The following is a 12355-nucleotide window of genomic DNA, read 5'->3' on the forward strand; positions in this document are numbered from 1 at the left end:
ATCCTAACCCCTAACCCCTAATCCTAACTCCTAACCCCTAATCCCTAATCCTAACCCCTAACCCCTAATCCTAACTCCTAACCCCTAATCCCTAATCCTAACCCCTAACCCCTAATCCTAACTCCTAACCCCTAATCCCTAATCCTAACCCCTAATCCTAACTCCTAACCCCTAATCCTAACCCCTAACCCCTAATCCTAACCCCTAACCCCTAATCCTAACCCCTAACCCCTAATCCTAACTCCTAACCCCTAATCCCTAATCCTAACCCCTAACCCCTAATCCTAACCCCTAATCCTAACCCCTAACCCCTAATCCTAACTCCTAACCCCTAACCCCTAATCCTAACCCCTAACCCCTAATCCTAACTCCTAACCCCTAACCCCTAATCCTAACCCCTAATCCTAACCCTTAATCCTAACCCCTAACCCCTAACCCCTAATCCTAACCCCTAACCCCTAATCCTAACCCCTAACCCCTAACCCCTAACCCCTAATCCTAACCCCTAACCCCTAACCCCTAATCCTAACCCCTAATCCTAACCCCTAATCCTAACCCTTAATCCTAACCCCTAACCCCTAACCCCTAATCCTAACCCCTAACCCCTAATCCTAACCCCTAATCCTAACCCCTAACCCCTAATCCTAACCCCTAACCCCTAATCCTAACCCCTAATCCTAACCCTTAATCCTAACCCCTAACCCCTAACCCCTAATCCTAACCCCTAACCCCTAATCCTAACCCCTAACCCCTAATCCTAACCCCTAACCCCTAATCCTAACCCCTAATCCTAACCCCTAATCCTAACCCTTAATCCTAACCCCTAACCCCTAACCCCTAATCCTAACCCCTAACCCCTAATCCTAACCCCTAATCCTAACCCCTAACCCCTAATCCTAACCCCTAACCCCTAACCCCTAATCCTAACCCCTAACCCCAATACAATACTAAAATGAATTTCATCCTCGACAACAACAAGATCACAAAAACCACATGAAGCAGTAAAGTACCACACAGGAAGCGCTGCCTCCTCAGTAAATGTAACTTTATACATGGTTCTATGTAATAATAGTCTTTAAATGTCTTCCTTCCATTGTTCCTCATAGATCTTTAATAGTTTTCGTTCGACTGTGTTTATGTTACGCTGCGAGTGATAAAGAGAGAATATTGCAGGATAACCATGTGTTCGATCCCAGTTAAAGATCTTTTTCATCAGGTCTGGTGAAAAATTTGATAAAATGTAAAAAAAAAATCATTTACATAAAGTCCTGAAATGATTGAACTGTAAACATGAAACTGGGGCTTTGATGGCTTTATAAAATCTACCATCAACACCAAAACATATGAATTTATACTCATATATAATATATAAAAGGTCTCTATTGATCCAATCAAAGGCTTTCTGATGTATTATATGTATTGTCTTGTTCTCACCACTGAGGATATAACATCAATATGATCAATACCTATATCCTATATCCTGCCACCTATAATACACGAGCCTCTCAGTAATTATTACGTCTATTATTGAGGAAACCTGAATATAATTTATTTTTGAATGTAGTTTAATGGAACTGAGATGAAGAGACGAAGGAATCCGTCGATGCAGTTTGACTTCCTGTAGGTGGTTTTTCTTATTTTCTGTTTATTTCACAATAAAACTCTGTAATGTGTCAAACTCGTTAGTCTACGCAGCAGCTGCATCTCTGCAGGTTTCCCGTCATGCGTCGACGCTGCAGCACGAATCCCGTTATTAGTGGAAAATGACTCCAGTCACATGAGGAACATCTCAGCGTCGTTCCTGCCTGAAGCAGCAGCTGAATGTAAATCACCGCTGAGACCGAGCTGCAAAAAAAAAATCTGTTTAGAGGAGTCACAGAGAGAGACGAGAGAGAAGCTCTGAGCGATACGACGGGCTTTCATGTGGAAGAGGTGAAATGAAAACGCTGAATCTTCCTCCTCCTCTTCCTCTCTGACAGAAACCTCCTGCAGCTCTGCGGTGATCCTGCTGCTTTTGTGCGAGTCTGTTTATCGTTTACAGAGAATCGGTGTTGTCGCAAAAAACTGCATCCGCACCTGATCCGCTGTCTTTGGAGAACAGGAACTTCAGTCTAGAAGACAATAAGCGGCTGCTGAAGCTTTTTCTATCAGCAGGAAGGATGTTTTTCTTCTTGTTCCTTCAGCTGGATGTTGTTCTCTTCTCTTTTTTACATTTGAGAGCAGTAAAAACACCAGAAACACATTTATTTCTTTTAGCCAGACATTTTATGACCTCTACTAAAGTCACCCAGAAAAAATGTCGTCCCTCTGATACACATTTGTGTAGAGGATGTTTGGCTCATATTTATTCAAAAACTCACAAACCACCATTAAAAAATGTCTTCATGTTCACTATAATTCATTAAACTCATGTTGTCCTGTTTATGTAACAAAGGACCATGATTCAGTCTGGTTGTGATGTTTTTTCTCCATAAACAAATAGTGTAAATAATAAACGCTCTTTATTAATGAGTGATGAGGTATTTATGAATGAACAACAGATCTGTGGTTCAGACGTTTGGTATTGAGATAAACTGTGAATAAGAATATGAAATGTATGAGTATGTGAGGGTTAAATCTAAAAGTTTAACACCTGGATGACATCACAACTAGTTTGGAGCCAATCATGGTCCAGTAACCGACTTATACAAGTGTGATGAGGAAGCTTGAAGCCTCCAGAACACAAACACTGAGACTTTACAGTGAAGGAGGAGACATCTAGTGTCAGAGATTCTGGGTTTTTACATGAAGGAGAAGGAGGAGATGGACAAACTATATCATACACAAATTATTATCAAACACGGTTTTTATATGTTTTAAAACATGTCAGGAGGAGATCTTTAAGTTTTAATGATGCAACTTGAGTTTGAAACTAGCTGGTAGTTACTAAGAACTTAAAGGCGGCATATTTAGCTTTTAGTGATTTTCTGTTATTTATATCCTGTTCTGATGTTGGATGTTTAATATTTCCAACAGTTACATAACTTGAGGTGAACATGTGTAGAAATGCTGCCTGCAAGTCAAAGGTCAGGGCTTAAACCTGCTTTGGACGTTTCGTTTGCACCGTTTTTTTTCTACCTTGCTTACCAGCTAGTTATCTTGGTTGCTAAGGTGGTTGCTAAGGTGGTTGCTAAGGTGTTTCCATGTGTTGTTCAGCTCCAACATGTTCGGATGGATTTGAGAAGTTGACATTTGGAGTAAAGAAGGAGAAGAAGAAGTGAAATCCTGCTACTATAGTTTGTTTACGAAGCTTCCTGAAAGCTGACCAATCAGAACAGAGTGGGCTCATCGGGAGGCGGGGCCTTAAAGAGACAGGAGCTAAAACAGCCTGTTTCAGACAGAGGCTGAACTGAGGGGCTGCATAAAGGACCAGTAGAAGATAAATAAGGAGTTTTTATTCCAGTAGAGCCCCAGAATATAAATATCGAGCTGGAAATGTGTTTGATACGTCCTCTGTAAGGAAGTACAAACTTAGCGATGGGACAAAAACTCCACAGAGGATCTTTAATGAAGGACACTAAGTGTTCAGACGTCACCTGTAACTGAAGCTGCCGTCAGTCTTACAGCTTGATGAGAAACAAACCATCATCAGCGGTTGACTCACGTGCGTGCTGGAAGCCCGTCTTCATGCGTTTGTACAGCTTGCTCCTCCACTCCCAGGCTCTCAGCTGTTTGTCCTTGTGGCACGCCTCCAGGGAGAGGCCGTCCTTCTGCGCCTGAGCCGCCAGGTCGGCCGCCCGCTGCTCCGCCTCCACCACCAGAGAGCTCAGGTGGGCCTCCCGACTCTCCACGCTCACGACTACGACACAAAACACACACACACACACACAAACACAGCGGTTACCAGTCCGGCGGGTAGCACCTTAATGATCGCATTTCAACCACCATCCGTATTCCTGCAGATACACGTTCACCTCCAATAAATCCTGATAAACAGTCCCTCAAACATCTACATTAACCACCAAAACAGGTGAAACATAATGGCTTAACTGCCGTTTTATGAACATAGACAACGTTCACTGCTTCCAAACATTTTATAACTTCCTGTCAGACCGTTAATCAACAACTAGTTTGATAACAGGATCATCTCCACTAAGACTTTCTGTACAATTATGGAGAAAAAACCAACTTTGAGACAATATCTGTTGGTTTTATAAAGTCTGACATCAGAGCTGCAACGATTAATCGATTAGTTGATTGACATAAAACTAATTGATTAATCGTTTGATTCACTTCTGAAACAGAAATGTCAAGAATTTGTGGACTGTTGGTTTAAAACTTCACTTTGAGTTCTGGGAGACTGAGAGAAACATTTTCCTCAATTTTCAAACATTTAACAGACAAAACAAATAATTGACTAATGAAGAAAAGAAGCAGCGGATTCATTGATAATGAAGCTGCACTGTGTTTAAACCTCTGAGGGTGCAGAGAACCAAACCTTGTCAAAGAAAGAGAGAAGGTGAATATTCACTACGTCACTACATCCACGTGTTGGCAAAGAAAAGACATGATGTGGATGTTCAGACTGCGTCAGACGGAGCTTTCTCTCTCTCGTTGACTGGACGGAGAGTTGTGTGTCTCTCGTTAATATAAAAGTGAGTTTGCGGAGGAGTGGAAGCTTCAGGTTCAAGTTCTCTCAAGGCCAGCGGAGGCCGAGGCCGAGCCGCGTTATACAGTCATACAGCCAGAGAGGAGGGGGGGGGGGGGGGGGGGAGGAACAAAACCAAGGCCAAAACGTTGGAAACTGTGTCTGGACATTCATAATGAAAGGATCAAATATTTCTTCTTTAACCGCAGATTGCAGAGTATAATGTAGATTATTCAATCACCTCCATCAGAGTTGGAGGCAGAAATCTCAGACAGGTTATTTAAAAGCTGCATAAATGAAACATAAAGGCTTCTTTCTACTGCAAACATGTTCTTTCAGACACGTTTTGACACCATATTTGTTCACATTTAGTGAAATAACCTCCGTCTGCAGTGTAACATGATAACTGACGACCATCAACTGGAAAACTTCAGAATGTTGATGATGGTTCTCAGGCAGGTTCAGAGTGGATTTATGGAGGTTTACTGGACGATCAGAGATAACGATGTCCTCGGGAAGTGTAAGTCACACTGAACGATATCAACATGTGTTTCATGTCTTGTGTGTTCAGGTTTGACTGAGTTATGACTGTGAGAAGGATTTTTGACTCCTCTTCACTCCTGCTCTTGGCTTTGTCTTTTGGCTTCGTCCTGCTGAAACGTCCACATCTATCTGATCGTGTCTATCCGATCCTGTTATTTCCCTTCGGTTTAAAACACCGTCCAGAACCATGAGTTCAATTATTTCCTTCCTCACCTCCTCCTGTGATGTTCATCCTGTCTGAACGGAGCTTTAACCCAACTTTACTTCTGTTTATTTGACCTGTTTATTGGGGTTTTTTTGTAAATTAATTCTTCTTTTTAGGTAAATAAAAACTCCCTTTCTTTTAAATCTACCTGTGATCCGACCAGGACTTGATTATGAGCTGCTATGAGCTTCTTTTAACTCTTTATGGAAGCTTGATGATGAGTGATGAAGAGAAAACACTGCTGCTGCTGCTTTACTGCTCTCAGCTGCAGTTTTTAGTCATGAACCATGACAGCAGCATAAACAAACAAACAGCAGCAGCACAACAACAACACCCTCATTCACACACCAATCAGTGTGTGTGTGTGTGTGTGTGTGTGTGGCTGCAAAAAGATCTCTATCATCATTTAACAGCCTGTAAGTGTTAAAGGACGAGTTCACAGTTTCTCTAGTCTGTCTTAAAACAACAATCAGGAGCCAAAATGAACATTGAAACATGTTTTTCTTGCTGTAATCAATAATTCATGTATTTCAAAGTTTATCTGAAGCTAATATGAAGCTTCAGCGTCCAAATTAATCAAATCAAGTAGATATCTTTCAACGTTACAGTCTTTTTAGTGCCAAAGTTCCTCTTTTTGTTACTATACTTCCACCTGCAGCTCAACAGGGAAACACAAAGAGGGAATTTGATGCTAAAAAGACTGTAAATGTGTCAGATATCCACTTGATATGACTAACTCAGACTGATGAAGCTGAATAGAAGCTTCACACAGACTTTTAAATGACTGTGTGGACACACTGTGGATTTTATCCTCCATCATTTACACTGAAAACACATTTGAAGGATCTTTTAATATCCAGTATGAACAGGAGGAATGATTACAGACACCTGACTGCTGGTTTAACACTTCTGTTCTTTTATTTAAACCTGCATTAACTGATTTTTCGTCCTCTCAAGAAAAACGACTCAACAGGTCGTAACGTCAGTCGCCCAAAAACAACATATAGTAACGTTTAAATGACAGATGTCATCTAGCGTCCGTAGTAACTGTGAGGTCAAGCGGTTCAGATGACGTTCAGAGGAGGAGGGTGGAGGCTTTAACCCAACAGGAGACTTTGCTAGAGGAGAGTTTTGTAAAAAAGTGTAACTACAATCATCCACTAACCTTTAACCCCGTGGCCATGATGATGATGAAGGTGGCCTAAGTTTAAGGAAGTAGTAACTTTAACCCACGACACATGTCTCTCTAACCTTAACAGAGTGAAATTAGCCATGTTGATCTTTGACCAGACCTGAACCACAGCGTCATAAAACATCACTATTGTTTAACAGTGATGAGTGACGGTTTTAGGAAGTGGTGCATTCAGGTCTTAAGGTTCATTCTGGAGTTCTTTACTACGACCACTAGATGGCGTAACTAAAGGTCGGTTTTTGCCGGTTGAATTTCAGACCTATGATATCATTTAATTATGAGGATGTGTTGTTTATTTCCACATCCAGCAGTTACGGAGCAACATTATCATTCATGTGGAGTCGTGTTTCTGTCCAATATTCACTCTCTTTTAACTCTGTTTTTACTCTCTACCAACTCCTGAGGGAAATATCTGACTCTTTAACTATGTTCACCAGCTAGTCTACAGATAACTGTGTCTGTTTGGTGCTGAGCAGGTAGTGTTCAGTGAATTTTTACAGCTTTTTCTCATAAAACGACGCTATGAGAGACGCTGAGAGTGAAGCAGAACAGTAAAGTTGCAGCCGGACAGATAAACAACGAGCTGAAACTCACTATAAAGCCGCAGAGTCACTGATAATTAGAATAAAACGAGCCACAAGCAACAAATTACACACTGACACACCAGACTGTTATTATTGAAAAACACAGATTACAGCTCTCAGGCTGAATATGAAACTACAGGATGTGAAACACTAAAGGACTTTAAAAAGGTTGAAACTGAACAAATACTTGAGTGTTTTTTTTTTTGTTGATATGTTAATTTAGTGATGAGGATCCTTGTTTGTCTAATTACTGGATGTAATTATCTGCTGTGAGTGTTTGTGTCAGTTTCCTCTGATGGAAGATAATAAATGTGAGTAATGTGAGAGGGACTGGATCAGTGTGATTCTCTGCAGGGACGTTTACTGAATGGACTTAATTGCTTCTGATAATTGTTTCTGATTGATATGGGATGAGGTTGTTGCAGCGTGATCGGTGCACTGAGGCTCTTTATACACACAACACACACACTGCAGTTACAGCTGCTCAACTCATGTTTTTATCAAAACACACAAAACTACATTCAGCACATATTAAATCAATCCTTTCCTCACATGTATTATAAGCTAATAATCTGTGTTGTGTTGTTTGATTGGTGGATATTTACTGTTTTAGTCTGTGTGTGTTAATTATGTTCTGTACTATTAATTAATGTGGCCCAGGACGACAGGAAATGATCCTTTTAGGCTTTTTCTCTGTTTATTAATGAGCAACGTCCTTCAAATAAAAAATAAATGAAATGAAATGAAATTTCTTCAATTAAAAAAAACAATAAAATAGTGAAATAAATGAGAAAATGTTCAATGATCTGAATGAAACTGTGGTTGTTTGAACTGTTTAAAACATCATCAAATGATTGTAATGAGTTATTTGATGTGAAGTGTTAGTCAGTCAGTTGATTTGCAGTTTAAGGACTGAAAGGTCAAATCAGCTCGTTGGTCTCAAGGTTAAAGTTTTATCAAAATAGTTTATTAAAAGATTTCAGCAGCTGAAGATTTGTTTGATTCTCGATCCTTCAACAAAACCACAACAGAATGTGTTTCTATCACATTCTGACCAATCAGACACCAACCTGACTGATTAATGGAGATTAATTAAAGTATATATAAGTAAAGTCTCTTTAGTGAACCTGCCTTATTTAAAATAAATAGTTTTAAACATTTGGTGTCTTTGGGATCTCCAACAGAATTTAAAATAAAGTTTGATTAATGTTTAGACTACTACTACGTCCTGCCGGGTGTTGCTCATTCTATCCGTCTGGCAGTTGCCGTTGGAAACGCCAGCAGCCATATTAAAAACCTGGAGGTGTCACTTCCTGTTCAGCTCGGCCTGTCAGAGCCCGGCTAGCTGCTAACGGTGGCTAATTGTTGAGGCTGTAAATTAACAGGCTGCTGAATCTCAAACAGAAACACAGTGTCTGACTGAAGAGACGGGAGGATAAATATAGAGCAACCCCCCCCCCCCCCACCACGGGGGCCCCGAGGGGCCTCGTAAATTAACACACAGGCAACGTAGGTGAGCTCAGACACATTAACACACACACACACACACACACACACTGTGTTCTGCTATTCGACTGCATTTTGAAAACTTTTCCTCCAACAATATATAAAGTAGTTTGATTCAACTCGACTCAGATAAAACACAAAGATTCAGTTTATTAACTACACAAATGATAAATTAATGAATATTTCTACACTTATTATAAACTTACAGCTCATTGAAGTGAATGAGATGTTGTGTCTGTGTATATAAACTTAAATTAACTTTATAAAACCTCGATCATGTTATCAACTTATTTTAAAAATCTCATTCTGAGTAGAAATTATGAGCTGATGTCACAGAATTTTGACTTGAAATATTGAGTTAGACAGTCAGTGAGAACATGACTGTTGTTGACATGTTATCAGGATTTTGTTTTGTTATATAAAGAAGTAAAAGATTGAAGAAACTTGTTGATGTGACGGAGTCTTAAATAATAAAGTCAAACTCATCTTCACCTTAAACTGACTGTGTAGTTTTTATATATTTTTTTAATAGTTAGTTTCATAAGAAATAAAACATTGTTGCTCAGTTCTGTTCACTCAGGGTTTAAAGTTAAAATTCACATAGTGCTGATTTAAGTTTTGCACAGAATTACACTGAAAAATTAAATCAAATTAAAGCTTCAGTTTCACTTCTCTTGTGCTCATAAACAGACTTTCTACTCTTCCTCTCCGGCTCACTCACACCTGCGTCTGTTCTTCTTCTATCTCTCTGTTCAGGGTTTTGCTTTAATGATGTTTAAATGTCTGTTTCATTAAATTAATAAGAAACTTTTCTTTAACAAAGTAAAAGCTTGAAACTTGTAGTTGTGATGCAGATTTTTACGTTGCGGTTTTTCTTCTTTTACTCAAGTCAGAGTCACACACACACACACACACACACACCCACACACACACACACACACACACACCCACACCCACACACACACACACACACACACCAACTTATGGATGGAAACTGACCAGTGCACGTGAGTGAGCGCACACACACACACACACACACACACACACACACACACACACACACGGGGCTGTCAGGCCGAGGCTGACTGATTTACTTGGCACTTGAGGAATGACATAAACAGAGAGCAGCAGGCCCCAGGAGGGAAAACAGCGGCAATGTTTACTCTGTGTTTGTTTACAAGGATGGGATTGTACCGCCGCCCAGAGTCCAGGCCGCTGTTTGGAGAGCCCTCGCCGCCGCGGCCCCCGCAGCACAATAAATCACTTAGCTGTAATTGCCCCGGCGTTACATGCATCATTGGAAAAGTTAAACCATTAAACGACAAACCTTGTTAAGGCTGTTCAGCAGGGAGTCACGCAGGAGGCCCCGCTCGCTGTAAAGTGGCCACTGTTTCACCCCCCCCCCCACCCCCCCACCCCACCTCACACACACACACACACACACACACATACACACACACAGAGCCAGACTGTGGGGGCTGGGGGGGTTTCAGCAGTAAGGTAAGAACCACCTGTCTTTGGAGGGTTTATGGAGGACAACAGGGGGACTGATGGGTGTGTGTGTGTGTGTGTGTGTGTGTGTGTGGGCAGGGGTTGGGGGGACTTGGGGAGGGGTACTGGAGGAGGGTGAAGGGTGATGGGGGGGGGGATAGCGGGCTCATTCAGGTCCGGGTAGAGGAGACCCAGACTAGGCTGCAGACACAAACACAGACCCTGTCTGATCCACACACACACACACACACACACACACACACACACACACACACATATATATACACTGTATATATGGAGTCTACATGGTGATCTCTCGTCACAAGTTTTCCTTTTTAAAACATAATTTAACACTGAAAACATGTTTCTGGGTTAGTCAGTACATGTTCAGTCACTTTATTACAATATTAGTTTTGAATGGTTTTACTGGTTCCCAGCATGTGTAACATCTGGCTCTTGCATGTTACATTAAACACATTAGTTGAGCTTTAAACGGTCACTATGTTTAATAGCAAAATCTTTTAATACGAAACATGATTTTGTCAGTAATTTGAACTTTATTTAATAGTTGTATGGTTTACATATTTGTGTTATTTTCATTATTTAATGCTGTTATCTTATATTTAATATTTAATACTTGGCTACACAGTATCCATGGTAACGATGCAGCTATAAAGCATCACCGGGGGAACCAGTCAGACCAGCTGAGTGTGTGACTGTTAAATGGAAACCTGTAAATATGAATGTATAGCTGACCTGAGAGAGACTTTATTACTGATCAGAGTGATTATCTGAGAGCGGGCTCGTATCCCCCACATCCCAAAGTGCTTGTAAGTAATAAACAGACATCATTGAATCGACGTCGGAGCATCTGGGTGTCTTCGTTGGAGTCAACTGTCAGCCGTTAGTCCACCGTCATCATCATCATCATCACAACACAACGCAGAGACTATCAGCAATATAAAAGAAACTTAACGGGGGCATTATAAACTATGAGGCTGATATAGTCACCTGTTACACACTGAGTCCACATGTTGAACTTTACCAACACACAGCTGCTCATTTTACACACAAACACGACAACTCATGTGTCAATCAGACACACAACAACATGCAGAACATGAAGATCTTTATTACATCACTGTTTTATTGTGTTTATGTAGTTTAATGGTTGATAGTGTATAAATGTGTATATTGTGTTTATATGTAGTTTAATGGTTGATAGTGTATAAATGTGTATATTGTGTTTATGTAGTTTAATGGTTGATAGTGTATAAATGTGTATATTGTGTTTATATGTAGTTTAATGGTTGATAGTGTATAAATGTGTATATTGTGTTTATGTAGTTTAATGGTTGATAGTGTATAAATGTGTATATAGTGTAAATACAGTCAGATGTGTATCTCTCTATAGAACGTACTACAGTGTATCTACAGGAAGGAGACGTCTTGTTTTCTGGTTGAATATCGATGTATTTCAGTGGTTCTGATCCGTATGAATACATGTTAGTGTTTGAACATAAACTGAAGAGTTTTGTTGCTTGTCTGGACATGTGAAGGCTGTAGTCACTGAACGCTTTCTGTGTGAAAACAATGCAAATGTGTCACAGTTTGATCCATGATTGTTGCCGTTGTGTCGACTGTGTGAAGAGTGTCGGTTCTAGGTCAGAACCTGGTCTACGGCTGGACTGTGTATGAAACACTAGAGGGCTTTTAATTTAAAACGACGGATACGGGAAGTGGCGATATGTGGCGAGCACGCCCGCAGGAATTCGTGCCTTTCTCAATACCAAGGACGCTAGTTTGGACTTGCGTTCTCATCCTGTCTGGGGAGACGTTCCCTCCCCGGATAGATTTCTGCACATTCAGGTCTCGAGTCCTCATCAGGGTCACAAATGAAACTTCTTTACATGCAGGGAAACGTGTCGTACTCACAGTGAGGACTCTCCTTGCCGCCGGCCTTCAGCAGCAGTTTGGCGATGGGCGTGTTGTTGGTCATGATGGCGATGTCCAGCGGCGTCAGGCCCTGGCTGTTGGGGGTGTTGAGGTCCAGCTCCTCGGCAGAGAACTGGTAGAGCAGAATCTGCACCGTGTCCAGGTCCTGCTGCTCCACCGCCTCGAAGATGCAGTCGCTGCCCTGCATGGTCTGATAAATAAACACACACATTTAGACAGAGATTCTCACAGGAAGTCACTTACAAACGCCA

General features: G+C 41.0%; 1 protein-coding gene across 5 annotated transcripts in view; it reads right to left on the reverse strand.

Annotated features, from left to right (window-relative positions):
- ankfn1 (ankyrin repeat and fibronectin type III domain containing 1) overlaps positions 1 to 12355 on the reverse strand; it is a 146348-nt gene that overhangs the window by 53432 nt on the left and 80561 nt on the right. For all 5 annotated transcript variants that reach the window (XM_044337848.1, XM_044337847.1, XM_044337851.1 and 2 more), the window contains exons 9-10: positions 12084 to 12294; positions 3644 to 3838 (exon numbers count right to left, since the gene is read on the reverse strand). In XM_044337848.1, coding sequence (XP_044193783.1) covers positions 3644 to 3838; positions 12084 to 12294 — 406 coding nt within the window. The remainder of the gene's footprint in view (positions 1 to 3643; positions 3839 to 12083; positions 12295 to 12355) is intronic.

This window comes from Thunnus albacares, chromosome 20 (genome assembly GCF_914725855.1).
Source record: "Thunnus albacares chromosome 20, fThuAlb1.1, whole genome shotgun sequence".
Lineage (NCBI taxonomy): Eukaryota > Metazoa > Chordata > Actinopteri > Scombriformes > Scombridae > Thunnus > Thunnus albacares.